General features: G+C 45.0%; 1 protein-coding gene across 1 annotated transcript; it reads left to right on the plus strand.

The window, feature by feature from the left end:
* Positions 1 to 17,054: 17,054 nt before the first annotated feature.
* Positions 17,055 to 18,032, plus strand: LOC127311909 (LOB domain-containing protein 12). Its single transcript, XM_051342393.2, has 2 exons — positions 17,055 to 17,344; positions 17,438 to 18,032. The coding sequence occupies exons 1-2, from the start codon at positions 17,189 to 17,191 to the stop codon at positions 17,843 to 17,845; spliced, it is 564 nt and encodes a 187-aa protein (XP_051198353.1). The 5' UTR covers positions 17,055 to 17,188; the 3' UTR covers positions 17,846 to 18,032.
* Positions 18,033 to 18,812: the final 780 nt, after the last annotated feature.

Here is an 18,812-nt window from a genome sequence, read left to right on the forward strand (position 1 = left end):
TCCGGAACTAGACCGGAAGTTGGCCGGAACTTCCGCCCCGACCGGAACTTCCGCCCCTCAGGACTGGAACTTCCGTCCCTCAGGACCGGAACTTCCACCCCGAGCGACCGGAACTTCCGCCAGCACGATTTTCAGCACAAAAACTGGCAGTTTCAGCATGTAACATAACCAACTTTCCGGAGCCCATTTGACCTCAAATTTCGACCAGTTTGACCATCCATCTTGACTCCAACTTTGACAACTTTGACCGCTCATTTTGACCAAACTTTTCGGGCATTGACTTTTGTGTTCGGTTTCCGATTTGGAGTGCATTGGTTGTCTATTTCGCTTCCGCGCCTACACCAACACCGCGATGACACCTTTGGCACCCCGGATTCCGGCGCAACTTTGACATCGTCATCGACACCACCTCGATCATCGCAAGTTTGTGTGCTTGACACCGCCTAACATCAATATGTATAACTTGCTTCACCCCTTGTAGCCACGTTTCTTTCTTTGTGTACCTATCCCATTGAGAGTGGCTTTCCGAGTGTTGCGAAGCATTGCACAAGTGTCACGACCGTAAGAGGGTGTGTGTGCGTTGTGTTGAGCAAAGCTCCGAAGCACGCTCGGTGAGAAAGATACACAAAAGAAGAAAAAGTGTGACATATATATAGAGAAAAATAAAGCTTCTAAGCATAGAAAAAAAGTGAAAAAAAGAGAAAAAGAAAAAGAAATAGAAAAAGAGTGTGTGTCCACCGATACAAAGGAGTGCAAAGCTTGTAAGCACTAAGAGAGAAAAGAAAAGAGCGGCATTTATGTAAATCTTGTTGCTTCTCGAATATGCAACCAAGCTACAGTCTCTCTTGTGTTGGCGTGACACCGAGCTTATAGTCTTTGTTAGGACCATCTTGTTACTTGCTCCCTTCCTTGGTCGCGCTAACCACATTGTTCTTCCTTGTGTGTGTTTCCGTGTTTCCTTGACATAGATCATCGCTTTTGACATTTGACTTTGGATCTTACCCACATTTGACAATAGACATTTTCTTTGGTTCTTTTCGTTTGCTATCCACTTCCTCACCTACCACCATATAGACTTCTTAGCCTTTTGCGTGTGCTTTGAGTGTGTGTGTGAGTACATATCGGTTATTCTCTAACTTGAACCATTTTCTCGATTTTGTTGCTAGTTTTGACCTTTTGGTAGATATCTTTCCACCATATATACACCAATCCTAGAGACTAACATGGATAGTGAGGATGAGCGTACGGAGGACGACATGGAGTACGATGAGGGTGATAGCTCCGCAAGAACCGCGGATATGGAGGACCATGTGGAGCCCGACACCGACTATGACTCCGCAAGCATTGGCGACATGACTGACATCGAGCATCTCTACACCGACCATGACTCGCCAAGCATGGACAACATGGTGGACCACCACTCTGAGCTTGACTACGACCACGCCGACATGGTGGAGCATGATACGTCTCAAACGTATCTATAATTTCTGATGTTCCATGCTTGTTTTATGACAATACCTACATGTTTTGTTCACACTTTATGATGATTTTATGCGTTTTCCGGAACTAACCTATTGACGAGATGCCGAAGTGCCAGTTCCTGTTTTCTGCTGTTTTTGGTTTCAGAAATCCTAGTAAGGAAATATTCTCGGAATTGGACGAAATCAACGCCCAGAACCTTATTTTTCCCGGAAGCTTCCAGAGAGCCAGAGTGGGACCAGAGGGGATCCCTAGGGGCCCCACACATGGTGGCGGCGCGGCCCAAGGGGGGCGCGCCCCCTATTGTCTGGCCCCACCAGGGCCCCTCCGAGGCTGCCCTTCCGCCTACTTAAGGACTCCGTCACGAAAACCCTACACGGATAAGCCACGGTACGAGAAACCTTCCAGAGCCGCCGCCATCGCGAAGCCAAGATCTGGGGGACAGGAGTCTCTATTCCGGCACGCCGCCGGGACGGGGAAGTGCCCCCGGAAGGCATCTCCATCGACTCCACCGCCATCTTGATCACCGCTGCTGTCTCCCATGAGGAGGGAGTAGTTCCCCATCAAGGCTAAGGGCTGTACCGGTAGCTATGTGGTTAATCTCTCTCTCCCATGTACTTCAATACAATGATCTCATGAGCTGCCTTACATGATTGAGATTCATATGATGAGCTTTGTATCACTATTAATCTATGTGCTACTCTAGTGATGTTATTAAAGTACTCTATTCCTCCTCCATGATGTAATGGTGACAGTGTGTGCATCATGTAGTACTTGGCGTAGTTTATGATTGTGATCTCTTGTAGATTATGAAGTTAACTATTACTATGATAGTATTGATGTGATTTATTCCTCCTTTCATAGCCTGAAGGTGACAATGTGCATGCTATGTTAGTACTTGGTATAATTGCGTTGGTCTATCATGCACTTTAAGGTTATTTAAATATGAACATCGAATGTTGTGGAGCTTGTTAACTCCGGCATTGAGGTGCTCTTGTAGCCCTACACAATTAATGGTGTTCATCATCCAACAAGAGAGTGTAGAGTGGTTTTATTATGTGATCAATGTTGAGAGTGTCCACTAGTGAAAGTATGATCCCTAGGCCTTGTTTCCGATACTGCAATCATCGCTTGTTTACTGTTTTACTGCATCTTTACTTCCTGCAATATTACCACCATCAACTGCACGCCAGCAAGCTATTTTCTGGCGCCGTTACTACTGCCCATATTCATTCATACCACTTGTATTTCACTATCTCTTCGCCGAACTAGTGCACCTATACATCTGACAAGTGTATTAGGTGTGTTGGGGACACAAGAGACTTCTTGTATCGTAATTGCAGGGTTGCTTGAGAGGGATATCTTTGACCTCTTCCTCCCTGAGTTCGATAAACCTTGGGTGATCCACTTAAGGGAAAACTTGCTGCTGTTCTACAAACCTCTGCTCTTGGAGGCCCAACACTGTCTACAGGAAAAGAAGCATGAGTAGACATCATGCTATTTTCTGGCGCCGTTGCCGGGGAGGAAAGGTAAAAGGCATTCACACTCCGGTCCCAGGTAACTAAGTTATTTTCTGGTGCCATTGTAAGTGCTCGAAGCTATTTCCTTTAGATCCTGCAATTGCATCTTTTTGTTTCTTGTTTTTATTTCACTAGTTAGGCATAATGGAAAGCAACATGGATCTTTTTAATCTATTTCCTGAGTTAAGACATGGATGGTTTGATGCGAAAATTAAAAAACCTATGGAACATATTAGTATGAACGCTTTGAACACCATTGTTACTAATGATATGGAAAATTCTAAGCTTGGGGAAGCTGGTTTTGACGAGCATGATATTTTTAGTCCCCCAAGCATTGAGGAGAAAATTTTCTTTGATGATACTTTGCCTCCCATTTATGATGATTATAATGATAGTAGTCTTTTGGTGCCACCTACTATGGAGGATAAATTTAATTATGATTACAATATGCCTCCTATATTTGATGATGAGAATACTAATGATAGCTACTTTGATGAATTTTCTCCCACTATTACTAATAAAATTGATTATGCTTATGTGGAGAGTAATAATTTTATGCATGAGACTCATGATAAGAATGCTTTAGGTGATAGTTATATTGTTGAGTTTGCTCATGATACTACTGAAAGTTATTATGAGAGAGGGAAACATGGTTGTATGCATCTTAATAATATTAATTTTCCCCTCTTTATGTTGAGAATCTTGAAGTTACACTTGTTTTATCTTCCTATGCTTGTCACTTTGTTCTTCATGAATTTGTTTATTTACAAGATTCCTTTTCATAGGAAGTGGGTTAGGCTTAAATTTGTTTTGAATTTGCTTTTTGATGCTCTCTTTTGTTTCAACTCTTATTTCTTGCGAGTGCATCATTAAAATCACTGAGCCCATCTTAATGGCTATAAAGAAAGCACTTCTTGGGAGATAACCCATGTGTTTATTTTGCTACTATTTTGTTGTGTCTTGGAAGTTTTTACTACTGTAGCAACCTCTCCTTATCTTTATTTTATTGCATTGTTGTGCCAAGTGAAGTCTCTAATAGAAGGTTGATACTAGATTTGGATTTCTGCGCAGAAACAGATTTCTTGCTGTCACGAATTTGGGCAGGGTTCTCTGTAGGTAACTCAGAAAAATCTGCCAATTTACGTGAGTAATCCTCAGATATGTACGCAACTTTCATTAGTTTTGAGTTTTCTCATCTGAGCAAGTTAAGTGCCCCAGAAAAATTCGTCTTTACAGACTGTTCTGTTTTGACAGATTCTGCCTTTTATTTCGCATTGCCTCTTTTGCAGTGTTGAATGGATTTCCTTGTTCCATTAACTTCCAGTAGCTTTGTGCAATGTCCAGAAGTGTTAAGAATGATTGTGTCACCTCTGAACATGTGAATTTTTGATTATGCACTAACCCTCTAATGAGTTTGCTTTGAGTTTGGTGTGGAGGAAGTTTTCAAAGGGTCAAGAGAAGAGGATGATATATGATTAAGAAGAGTGAAATGTCTAAGCTTGGGGATGCCCCCATGGTTCATCCCTGCATATTTCAAGAAGACTCAAACGTCTAAGCTTGGGGATGTCCAAGGCATCCCCTTCTTCATCCACAAATTATCAGGTTTCTTCTATTGAAACTATATTTTTATTTTGTCACATCTTATGTACTTTACTTGGAGCGTCTGTGTGCTTTTATTTTCGTTTTTGTTATTTTCATTCTCTGAATAAATTCATGCTTGTGTGGGAGAGAGACACGCTCCGCTGGTTCATATGAACACATGTGTTCTTAGCTTTTAATGTTCATGGCGAAGGTTGAAACTGCTTCGTTCATTGTTATTTGGTCGGTTCAGGAAATATTGCATGTGGTAGTGGTATAATGAAACACTTGCATAATCTTGTAGATCATTGAGCTTTGATAACTTGATTCTTTGCAAACATTTTGAGGTATTTAGATGGTAAGGCTTGCTGGATAAATAAGTTAAAATTAGTAGTGGATTGTTGTCTTTAAGCTTGTGCCGTACTACAAACTCTATTTAAATAGTTGAAGGTGTAGTTGGACTTGATAGCTTTCCATGTCTGAGAGTTCATCGTAATAACTAAGTTGTGCTGAAGGTCGAGGGAGCTAGCGGGGTACTTGTGCCACCGAGAACGGCCCTCCTTGGAGTAACTTTTAATCATGCTCTTAATGTTGAACCTGCTAGTTGTTTGCAATAAGCTTGTGAGTTCTTTTTTACTAATGTTAAGCTATGGTTTTTGGCACTTCCACCATCCAAATTTGCTAGCCTCTTCGGTACTGTGCATTGCCTTTTGCTCACATTGAGAATTGTGCATACTTCGCCAGTACATCCAAACCCGTGGGAGGACTTTCTCTTGTTCTCCTACACATAAGCCCATACATCTCCTCAAAACAGCCACCATACCTACCTACCATAGCATTTCCATAGTTGTTCCGAGATATATTGCCATGTAACTTCCATTTTACATTACATGCCATGTTGTCATTTATTATTTATATATTGCTTTGCATGATTCTATACAGCTGATGTGTGGTTACCCATGTTACGCTAGATCATTGCACATCCTGCTACACAGGCAGAGGCATACAGTTTCATACATCATGTTTTATTCATTATGAGTTATTTGTACCAAAAAGTGTGTTGTCATATTAGGATGTTGCCCCTAAAAGTTAAAAGAGCCATGGAGGCCATCAAAAAGAGAAAAAGAAAAGAAAGAAAAAAATAGAAAAAAATAGAAAAAAATAGAAAAAAATAGAAAAGAAAAAGAAAAAGAAAAAAAAAGAATAAAGAAAAAGGGGGCAGCATTACTATCTTTTATCCACACTTGTGCTCATGTTTTAGCACCTGCAGTATTCATAGTCATCATTTGTGCTCATGTTTAGCACCTATATTCCATATGAGAGAGTTTTCATGTTTTACTAGTATAACTATGTGGGGAATTTACACTATAGAACTTGGGTTGTATATTCCAATGATGAGCCTCCTCAAAAGTGCTCTAGGTCTTCGTGAGAAACCAAGTTGGATGCACCCCCACTAGTTCCATTGGAGAGCTTTCATACACATATAGCTCTATGTGCATCCGTTGCATGGCAATCACTACTCCTTGCATATCTTCGATCATAAGACTTCCTCTTGTCTAATGATCACTTATAGCTTTGTAAGACTTTCTTCCATTTGGCCTTCCAAACCCCCATTAACGTTCTTTATGCCATAACACCCTGGTGCTAATACAAAATGATTGCGCTCACCGGTTGAGTAGACTTCGAAACAGTTGATTCATGACGTTCTTGTTTATGTTTACTTGACTGAATCCTTCTTATGTTGTGAAAATTTACTTGATGCTTGGAATGAAGGATAGAACTTCTACGCTGGATACTTAACACATCTTTAATGAACTTTGTACGGTTTCATGTCTTTGAAGCAATAGTTCATGAAAACTTCTAGCTTGTTTAACTCTTGCATTATCATCTCTTATATCAATATAGACATTTGCTTTGAGTAATTTGATCTCAGCTCATATGCTTTACATCATTATTGGATCAAGATTATGTTGGTAGCATGTCACTTCAGAAATTATCTTTGTTATCGTTTACCTACTCGAGGACGAGTAGGAACAAAGCTTGGGGATGCTGATACGTCTCAAACGTATCTGTAATTTCTGATGTTCCATTCTTGTTTTATGACAATACCTACATGTTTTGTTCACACTTTATGATGATTTTATGCGTTTTCCGGAACTAACCTATTGACGAGATGCCGAAGTGCCAGTTCCTGTTTTCTGCTGTTTTTGGTTTCAGAAATCCTAGTAAGGAAATATTCTCGGATTTGGACGAAATCAACGCCCAGAACCTTATTTTTCCCGGAAGCTTCCAGAGAGCCAAAGTGGGACTAGAGGGGAGCCCTGGGGGCCCCACACATGGTGGCGGCGCGGCCCAAGGGGGGCGCGCCCCCCTATTGTCTGGCCCCACCAGGGCCCCTCCGAGGCTGCCCTTCCGCCTACTTAAGGACTCCGTCGCGAAAACCCTACACGGATAAGCCACGGTACGAGAAACCTTCCAGAGTCGCCGCCATCGCGAAGCCAAGATCTGGGGGACAAGAGTCTCTGTTCTGGCACGCCGCCGGGACGGGGAAGTGCCCCGGAAGGCATCTCCATCGACTCCACCGCCATCTTCATCACCGCTGCTGTCTCCCATGAGGAGGGAGTAGTTCCCCATCGAGGCTAAGGGCTGTACCGGTAGCTATGTGGTTAATCTCTCTCTCCCATGTACTTCAATACAATGATCTCATGAGCTGCCTTACATGATTGAGATTCATATGATGAGCTTTGTATATTAATCTATGTGCTACTCTAGTGATGTTATTAAAGTACTCTATTCCTCCTCCATGATGTAATGGTGACAGTGTGTGCATCATGTAGTACTTGGCGTAGTTTATGATTGTGATCTCTTATAGATTATGAAGTTAACTATTACTACGATAGTATTGATGTGATCTATTCCTCCTTTCATAGCCTGAAGGTGACAGTGTGCATGCTATGTTAGTACTTGGTATAATCGCGTTGGTCTATCATGCACTTTAAGGTTATTTAAATATGAACATAGAATGTTGTGGAGCTTGTTAACTCCGGCATTGAGGTGCTCTTGTAGCCCTACACAATTAATGGTGTTCATCATCCAACAAGAGAGTGTAGAGTGGTTTTATCATGTGATCAATGTTGAGAGTGTCCACTAGTGAAAGTATGATCCCTAGGCCTTGTTTCCGATACTGCAATCATCGCTTGTTTACTGTTTTACTGCATCTTTACTTCCTGCAATATTACCACCATCAACTGCACGCCAGCAAGCTATTTTCTGGCGCCGTTACTACTGCTCATATTCATTCATACCACTTGTATTTCACTATCTCTTCGCCGAACTAGTGCACCTATACATCTGACAAGTGTATTAGGTGTGTTGGGGACACAAGAGACTTCTTGTATCGTAATTGCAGGGTTGCTTGAGAGGGATATCTTTGACCTCTTCCTCCCTGAGTTCGATAAACCTTGGGTGATCCACTTAAGGGAAAACTTGCTGCTGTTCTACAAACCTCTGCTCTTGGAGGCCCAACACTGTCTACAGGAAAAGAAGCGTGAGTAGACATCAGAGCACTACCTCGAGCTCGACTACGACCACGACAACATGTTGGAGCACTACCTCGACTACGACTACGACACCATGATGGAGCACCGCACCAAGCACTACCTCGACTACGACTACGACACCATGATGGAGCATAGCACCGAGCACTACTTCGAGCACGACATCAACACCATGGTGGAACCCAGCTTCGACTCCACCTTGAACAAGACCGGTGCCTACAAGTTCCCCATCTTGGCCAAAGGAACTACATATGAGGATAGAGGACCTTCAAGACGGCGCAACCATGAGAGTGCTTATGCACACGATCATCTACATCGAGCTCATCCTATGGAACATCAAGAGCGCCACCACCATGATCGCCATCGACACTCTCCTCCGAGCTCAAGAAGGCGCCACAAGCAAAGTGCCAAGCCACATGAACCATCATCTAGGCATGCCGAGGATCGTCATCAACACACATCGCCTCATGATCGTCGTCGACCATCACCACCCCATGACCACCATCGACATGCATCACCACATGACCGTCGCCGACACAAGTCACCTCATGTTCGCCATCGACCAACATCTCCCAAGGATCTTCGCCGACACAAGTCACCTCATGATCGCCATCGACCAACACCTCCCAAGGATCTTCGACGACACCCCCCAAGACATGGTGATGATGCAAGAAGAAGAAAGCCTCGACATGAAACGGCCAAGGCTACAAAGAACAACAACACCAACCATATGGTGTCCACAAAACCTAGCGCCACCACCAAACTGGTATCTCCAAGACCGCCTACACATGAGAAGATCTCCAATGGTGCGAGACAAGACGCTACATCAACAAGGAAGATGGTGCCAAGTGCAAAGAAAGAGGAACCACATATCATGGTGCTTCCCCCTCCTACCGCCACCACCATAATGGCGCCTACAAGAAGCTTAAGCCCCAAGATGAAGACCGTGGAGTCTACACTTCAAGATGAAGGACGATCTACCCATCTTTATGCCAACATGACAATGCGTTGTCCACCAAGATCAAGTAGCTTCCAATGCTTTCGTTGCAAACAAGACGGTCATCGTTGGGAATGCCCCAATCTCCATTGTGATGTGTGCACATCCAACAAGCCCATGCTGTGGGAATGCAACACACCACAAGCCTGTTGGAGATATGCCCAAGAGGCAATAATAAATGGTTATTATTATATATATCTTTGTGTTTATGATAATGTTTACATACCATGCTATAATTGTATTAACCGAAACATTGATACATGTGTGTTATGGAAACAATAAGGAGTCCCTAGTAAGCCTCTTGTATAACTAGCTTGTTGATTAATAGATGATCATAGTTTCATGATCATGAACATAGGATGTTATTAATAACAAGGTTATGTCATTATGTGAATTATGTAATGGACACACCCAATTAAGTGTAGCATAAGATCGCGCCATTAAGTTCATTTGCTATAAGCTTTCGATACATAGTTACCTAGTCCTTCGACCATGAGATCATATAAATCACTTATGCCTGAAGGGTACTTTGATTACATCAAACGCCACTGCGTAAATGGGTGGTTATAAAGGTGGGATTAGGTATTCGGAAAGTATGAGTTGAGGCATATGGATCAACAATGGGATTTGTCCATCCCGATGACGGATAGATATACTCTGGGCCCTCTCGGTGGAATGTCGTCTAATTAGCTAGCAAGCATATGAATGGTTCATAAAAGACCACATACCATGGTACGAGTAAAGAGTACTTGTCTGAGACGAGGTTGAACAAGGTATAAAGATACCGATCATCAAACCTCGGACAAGTAAAATATCGCGTGACAAAGGGAATCAGTATCGTATGTAAATGGTTCACTCGATCACTAATTCATCGTTGAATATGTGGGAGCCATTATGGATCTCCAGATCCCGCTATTGGTTATTGGTCGGAGAGAAGTCTCAACCATGTCTGCATAGTTCGCGAACCGTAGGGTGACACACTTAAGGTTTGATGTCGTCTAAGTAGATATGGAATATGGAATGGAGTTCGAAGTTTTGTTCGGAGTCTCGGATGGGATCCAGGACATCACAAGGAGTTCCGGAATGGTCCGGAGAATAAGATTCATATATAGGAAGTCATTTTCTAAGTTTGAAAATGATCTGGTGCATTTATGGAAGGTTCTAGAAGGTTCTAGAAAAGTCCGGAAGAAATCACCATGGAAAGTGGAGTCCCGGAGCATAGCATGGCCGGCCAGCCTAAGGAGGAGGAGTCCCAGGTGTACTCCACCCCATGGTGGCCGGCCACCCCCCCAAGGAAGGGGTGGGAGTCCCACCTTGAGTAGGAGTCCCACCTTGGGTAGGTTTCCCACCTTATGCCAAGTTTGTGTGTTGGGGTCTTATTCGAAGACTTGGGTTACAACTCTTGGGGGTTCCACCTATATAATGAGGAGCAAGGGGAGGGGGCCGGCCACTCAAGCCTCCACCTTGGCCGCACCCCTTGAGGCCGGCGCCCAAGCCCCCCTCTCCCCAAACCCTAGCCTCTCCTCCTCCACATACAAACTCCCGCAGCGCATAGGTGAAGCCCTGCCGGAGTTCTCCACCACCACCGCCACCACGCCGTCGTGCTGCTGGGATTCCGAGGAGGATCTACTACTTCTGCTGCCCGCTGGAACGGGGAGAAGGACGTCGTCTTCATCAACACCGAACGTGTGATCGAGTACGGAGGTGCTGCCCGATTGTGGCACCGTCAAGATCTTCTACGCGCTTTTGAAAGCGGCAAGTGATCATCTTCTGCAACAACGAGATCTAATCTCGTAGGCTTTGGAAATATTCAAGGGTTAGTCTCGTGATCCCCTCGTTGCTACCATCTTCTAGATTGCATCTTGGCTTGGTTTTCGTTCTTGCGGTAGGAAATTTTTTGTTTTCTATGCTATGAACCCCATCAAAGCCCACAAGCTCTACTTCGCCCAATTGGATGCCGAATTCGCCAACAAGACACTTCAAGATACCATTGTCTTCAAAGAATGGTGCAAGGAGATGGCCAAGAGGACGACTATGAAGACGACACTTCAAGATGAAGCACGAGAAGGCCAAGACAAGAGTGACGTTGATTCGAGCCTAGCTCTCAACAACACCATAGCGCCATCAAATGGTGTCAACATGGGAGGCGATGGAGTTGAGAAGGTTGAGCATGGGATTCTCCCTTCAACCAAGGAGGCGAATGGAGTTGAGAATGGTGAGCATGGGATGATCCCTTCACCAATGGAGGCGCATGGAGATGAGAAAATCGAGCCTACTCCAATATGCTTGAATGAGGAGATGGTACCAATCCCATGTGAGCATGAGAGCCACATAGCCCACTTGAGTGAGAGTGATAGTGAGTTGAGTGACTCCCACCCCATATGTGAGTTTGAGTGCTTCCACTTGGAGGACATGAGTGATACACCGAGTGAGTTCAGAGAGGTAGTTGATAGGTCCATGGAGGCCATTTCACATTCTAACAACTTAACCTCTACCTCTATTGTGTTTTCTCATGTTGCAATAGGTTCCATGGAGGACGCCGATCATGGAGAAGATGTACATGGTGCATGAAGATGATGCTATCACACCATGCTTGATTGAAGATGAACATGGAGGCCACATGGAGCCTACCTCTTCCACAACACCTACTTGTGATGATGCCATGATCCCACTAGTGGACATGATGATTTGTGAGTGCTTGCATGAGTTGGATAATCCTATTTCCATGTCATATGCTTCTTTCACTTTCCCTTGTGATACTTGTGATACCACCATTGTTGATCATGTGGAAGTAGTTGCTTATGATAATATGTCCATGCCATGCTATGAGTGTTTCGATTTCTATCCTATTGCTTGCAATATGTCGAACAATTGCTCTTTCCCATGTATTGCTTGCAATGAAGATGATGATGCTAATTCTTGTGTTGTGACAACCTTGATGAACAATTGCTCTTTCCCTAGGTTTGTCGACAACCATGATACAATGTTGAACATGTTTTGTGCTAGATGCTTGCAATACTCTCCCATTAATGCAACCAAAATGTTGAACAATTGTTCTTTCCAATGCTTGGTTTACAATGATGTTAATATGCTTGTAAATGAGATTGCCCCCATAGCTCTCTCAAAATTTGGAGACTTTGCATATATCCATGTTGAGCATGTTCCCATGTTTACTCCGCATATTCACCATAGCTATTATGATGCTTTGCTTAACGCTAATGGTGATGTGCAAAAGAAATGGACCATCATGATGGATGATGTGTTCATATACCATGCCCACACGTTCTTTGCTTTGCCTATTGTGTGTGTAGGTACAAGAATGCCAATGTCAACCTCGATTGAGCACGAGTTGACAAACAGAGCTCTTGAGAGCATAATTCAAGTGAGTACAAGATCGAACCCGGCTCTAATACCTTTCCCATGCTTTGCATTGAACATGCCGAACAATTTCTCTTTCTTGTGGTTCTTTTGCAAGCATGATGATGTGATTTTTACCGTTGGTGTTGCCTCAAACAAGTTGCGCAATTTCTCTTTCCTTTGGTTTGTTGGGACGCACGGTTGTGCAAATGTTTCTTTGATGAACTTTTTGGATGATATGTTGTGTGTTGCACCAAATATGAGGACCAATTTCTCTTTCCAATGGCTTGTGTGCACACATGTTGATGATATTTTGGACACTTTTCCGTATGTGTTTTTGCCAAATTCTCCTCTTATTGCTTCAAGGATGTTGAACAATTTCTCTTTCCAATGCCTTGAGAGCAATAATGCACATGAGTTTATACATGAGATGGAAAACATGGTCGTCTCACAATTTGGAGTTTTTGTGTTCCCACATTTGGAATATGTTCATATGGAGTTCTTACACATTGACCTTGCACATGCATTATTCTTGATAAATTTGTGTTGTGCTAACGGTGTTGTGAACATGAAAGGACATGTCATCGATGATGTGCTCCAATATCACGCACAAACATACTTTGCTTGGTCTTTGTTGTGTGAAGATAAAAGTGACATATGGATGAGCGTCAACGAATGGGTTCAACCCCACACTTCGACTACACGTGATCTCTCAATGAGAGCACACCGACATTATGCTAAGGTGACCTCCTTCTACTTACGATCTCTTGCTGAACCCATGGAACATTGGCTATGCTTTGAGTGTTGTTTGGCTTTTCTTGTGCTATTCATAGGGCTTTTGAAAAGCGAAGCGACATTCAAGCGTGGTTGTCATCTACCTCCTATACAAGTTCATGAAGAGCTATCGTCGAGGACGACTCTTTTTCAAGTGGGGGAGATGATACGGGGCGACCTTCGGTCTTCACCGCATCATGTGCTTCATCGCCAAGACGGCACGCTAAGGTGAATCTTCTCCTTTACGCGTGCCTCAAATCGCCTATTTGGGACGATATACTACTTCATACCCCATCATATCTTGATGATAGGAACCCGACGACAAGTACGGGGAGAAGAGAGGATGCCATGGAGACCCGCGGATGCAAGGCCGATGTCACGGAAGCATGGAAGAGAAGGAGAAAGAGGAACTGGACGCTCCAGGCCGGAACTTCCGCCCACCACCGCCGGAACTTCCGCCCAGATTCCATCCAAGACTGAAGATGCTCGCACTGAAGAACTGCGACCGGAACTTCCGCCCATCATGGCCGGAACTTCTGCCCCCGACCGGAACTTCCGCCCTCAGCGACCGGAACTTCCGCCCTGTCGAACTTCAGCCAGATCTCGGCCCCTTTAGCTTGTAACTTACCCCTTCGGCCCCCTACCTATATATAGGCACCTACCCCCACCTTCATGAGGGAGAGATGATGTTTAGATGAATTGGCTTATGCCTCTATTATCCCTTTGTGGATTTGGGAAACCCCCACCTTAGATTAATTTCTATTGTACCACCCGGGCTCCTTATCAAATCCTATTGTATCTCTTTGGTGACTTCTACCAATCTTGATCTTTTGCTTGCACTTCTACCTTTGGGTCTTTTGCTTGCACTTCTATTGATTTTGGTCTTTTCACCCTTCTAGATTCATAGGATCTTCGATTCGTCAATCTTTTTGCGGGACTTCTACCGAAAGGTCTTTTCCTTGCAACTTCTATCGAGTTGGTGGTTCGGGCCAACGAGAACAAACCGATTGTGTTGTGTGCGTGTGTTTGTATCGTGTTCTTCGCGTTCATCCACTTCCCCGCGAATCCCCCTCCGCAATCACACTCACCCGGGTCAAACCGTGAAGATTGGGCACACCCTCGGGCTTAGCTCGCATCATGAAGTGCTTGGATAGCAAAGGACCAACACCTAGGACACCGCCTGACTACACCATTGCCAAGACGAATCTCCAGGTTCAAAGGAGGGAGCTTCATGGCAACGCCTCCAAGAAGGATAACGGCGTTCATCAGCGTCATCATTGTCAACACAGACAGAGTTGTGCAGGGCTTTCGCCAAAGCTCCAGCACCCACCCCAAACGCCACCTATGGATGGCCCGTATCACCAAGCTAGCCATAATGAAAAACATCGATATCTCCCCGTGGCAAGGCACCAACTCCGACTATCCCCTAGGCTCAAGAGCAACCACACAAACCAGAAAACACATTGGATAGAAGAAGCCGAACCAACTTGACACCAGGCAAAGACATAGAGAGGTCCAGGGAGGAACTCGGAGACAACACCCGTAAGTGGGCAGCCGACCGCGCGTAGGAAGCAGGCAATCAACAAGAGATGGGCATCATGGCCACACCTCCAAGGAGGAGAACGACATTCATGGATGTTGTCGTCACTGGCAATGGCCCGAGCCTTGCGTTGCTTTCGCAGACACGCCATCCTAGTGATGTTCCAGCTAGCCGCGGCACAACAGAGGAAGCTAAACCAAACCTTGCTAGCAGTGCCCCCGCAGAGCGCTAATAGCTGGCCGTTCCTAGACAGAGCGAGATCTGGACGAACTTCCCCAACAATCGCCATATCTGGCTAAAGAGGAACGAAACCCAATCTCCCCTCAGCCATGGACCCCTGGCTAACACCAGATTGAGGCACGCTGCTGGATCTAGAATCGCACCTCCTGCTCTCCCTTGGGGACGGAGAGAGAAGAAAGGGGACTGCCTACACGTCATCAACATCAATCCACCACCGCACCCAGGAGCACCCGACTCCCTGAGGCCGCCCCACCCCTAGTTGCCCGTGTCGGCCGGCCCCAAAAAGCGACACAGAAAGGAGGAGAGGACCGAGGGCAGCCGCTGCCATACCTAGAGCATGGAGGAGAACCATTGGCGCACATACCCGACAACGAGGGGATACTGCATGAAACGCCCCGCCGCCACCGTCGGCCGCACAGGAATTTCCCGGCGGGGTCCTCCAACGGCGAGGAGGAGGTAGGAGGGGGTGCCGACAGCTAGGGTTCAGGTAGCCGCCCAAGTAAGTCATCCTCGTGAGAGCGATGTGGGGGTGTTCCCTGTAGTCAATGGCACAAGACTGCATGTCGTGGACCCTTCTAGGCAGGACCGAGCGATACAATGTTGATGCGATTGAAGGAGCGAGGGGGCGTTGACTAGAGACACGATTTAGAAGCTAGTGTAGCTCTAACGAGCTCGCTCTACTTATTGTCGTGCCTCATCGGGTGAGAGTGGAGCAAATGGGAGGAAGTAGGCTTTGATCAGTTTTCTTGGACTTGAATTGGATTGAAAGTGGTTAAGGGGAACTAGAAATATATATGTTTAACCTCTCTAGTGTCCTGTCTTCGTAATAACTTGTAATATTGTAATTATCTTTAGGTGGCTTATCCATATTAAAAATTTAAGTGACCCATAATTTGCAATACTATTTCGCTTAATAGTTTATAAAGAGACGTATGTCTCGATTGATGCAGAGACTGGAACGCCCGGTTTCGAAAAAAGTGTCCCGTCTTCATCTTCATGTATACAAGACACTGGAGAGGTTAAACATTTTACTTTTTTACGACTAGTGTAGTAGAGAATTGGAGGCTTGGAGCCACAATAGATAAAGGAAAAACACGTGTCCTCGAGACAAGGGAATTCTGGATGGAGGATTCTTGCCACAGCAGCTAGCTAGGTGCGCCGTCGGTTTTACGCGATGGAAGGAGTAAACTCTACACTGCTGGATGGATTCTTTGCTTCAGGTCCACGATCTCTCATCTGCACGCCCACATCGCATCTATCCCTAACATTTTCTTATATCGACTGTTTGGCGATAGCTTACCACACACATGACATGTAATTTTTTTTATCCCGTGTAGTCAACAGGTAACTATATACTACTTCCATACATAGTGTAAGCTGCATCATTTGGTTTCTTTTTTTTAACAGGGAAATTAAGGTCCCGAAGGACCCAGATTTTGCAATAACTATTTCGTACACTTACACATACTTCCTCCGCCCATAAAAGATGTCACAACTTTATCTAAATTTAGAGGTATCTACACACTAAAACACTTCTAGATACCACATTTTTATGAAGTTGAGACATCTTTTTTATAAATAGATGTGGTATATGCAATAGCACGAGTAGATCCGACCATCACATGCATGCACGTCTATATGGCAGCGACCCAATCGATCTGACATTCTGACAGAATTAATTGCATGGTTGAGTTGTCCTAACTAAGATTCCTTATTGCTAAATAACGGTGACTTTGATACCCTCGTGTCCAATGGAAGCATAACCTCTGTCAACTCACCTCCATGAGAAATTATGTCCTGTGTCGATTACTACCCTTTCTTTCTTCTCAAGTGGTCTACTAGCTCAGGGGCAGGGCATCTCTTGAGAAACTAGCCTACAGAGCAGTACTAGTAATTACCCTTGTCTCTCTCTCGGGATGTGTAGTCTCTACAGCACACACATGCGTCGTCGTCTTTCGTCGCCCGATATAAATATCTGCACACTCCGGTCGCCATCTTTCGTCTTGCTTACCTTGCTTCCGTAGCTCTAACAGCTCTCAAGCTGGCAGGCTCAAGTGATCTAGCTCCTAACAGATACTACGGTAGAGATCTCCGGCCGGCCTCCGGCGGCGAAGGTACGCTGCAGGCACACACGACGCTCGCGCACATGGGTAGCGGGACGCCGTGCGCGTCGTGCAAGCTGCTCCGGCGGCGGTGCACCAAGGACTGCATCTTCGCGCCCTTCTTCCCCGCCGACGACCCCCACAAGTTTGCCATCGTCCACAAGGTCTTCGGCGCCAGCAACGTCAGCAAGATGCTCCTGGTACGTAATATGGACGTAGATAAATGATACTCGTGCAACAGTCATGCAATGAAGCAGACACTGATGTACGCCATGTCATGCCATCAATTTCAGGAGCTACCGGTGCAGCAGCGCGGGGACGCGGTGAGCAGCCTGGTGTACGAGGCGAACGCGCGGGTGCGGGACCCGGTGTACGGCTGCGTGGGGGCCATCTCCTTCCTGCAGAACCAGGTGTCGCAGCTGCAGATGCAGCTCGCCGTCGCGCAGGCCGAGATCCTCTGCATCCAGATGCAGCAGCGAGACGCCTCTCAGTCCCAGCTGAACGACGACGCAGACCACAGCATGGGGGCGATGCAGCAGATGGTCGTCGACGACGCGGCAGCGGCGGAGGCATTCCTGATGCAGAACGGCGGGGGCGGCTTCCCGCAGCAGCTGATGAGCAGCTACGGCGGCGGCGCGCCGGCCTCCAACGTGCATCTCTACGCTCAGGACCACCTCAAGAGGGAGTCGCTCTGGACGTAGCTATTAGTCAAAGTCAATTTGTGTAGGACTTAGCTCGTCGCTAGCTATGCACGTTTGTAGGGTTTTAGGTTCATTGTGTTAGCATGACTCTCTCTCTCTCTCCCTCTCTCCCTCACTTTCTCTCTCTAGATCTTTCCAGTTGTTGTACCTGATCCAGAATTAGTAGTTGTGATCATTGTCATGTTCTTGCTCATTATTTTCCTCTTTGCCCTCCTGCCTAACATCTGAGTATCTTTCGGCACCACTTCTAAGGAGCATGAACGGGATTGGTAAACTTCTCGTCTTTTTTTTACTTCTAAGAACTACGGCAGCACTCTAGCCCTTCACTTGACATCGAGATCATCTTGCCGATGTCAATGGCACTCTTAGAAGATTCAAATTCTATATGTATGAACCTCAGACCTTGCATCGCAAGATTTTTAGATTTTTTTCTCATGTGTCCTCACGACATTTGCATCGGCTGCTAAGTTTCCGACAATGGTGATTTATACTTTCGGTTCCTAGCAACGTTGATCAGGTTTTTCGGTTACTCTTCACTGAAATACTGGTGTTGATACTCTTGCATTTTTTAAGTTGCGGCTCAAACTAAAATTATGGGAGAACTCTCGTCGGTATTTATAGGCATGTGGTTTGGTATCTATGTTGTTTTCCTGCGGTTGCTTTTAGAAAATACAAGATTGTGTCATGGAATAAGAAAGAGTTTAAAAACCTCACGATTTACTTATTTTTTTAATTATTTTGTAGTCGGTGGACACGGCTGACGTATCTCTACCATGTACTATTTCATTACCATAAATATATCATGGTATTGGTTACCAAAGGAAAAAAAAAAGGAATTGTGGTTTTGAAGTAGGTAAATGCGCAAGTATCTAAAAAAAACTGCAACTCAACCCTACCTGACTAGCTGAAAGTTCTCATTTGAACCTAAGCTCGTATGTTCATGCTCCAATATTTAAAAAAAATAGCA

Source organism: Lolium perenne, chromosome 1 (genome assembly GCF_019359855.2).
Source record: "Lolium perenne isolate Kyuss_39 chromosome 1, Kyuss_2.0, whole genome shotgun sequence".
Taxonomy (NCBI): Eukaryota; Viridiplantae; Streptophyta; class Magnoliopsida; order Poales; family Poaceae; genus Lolium; species Lolium perenne.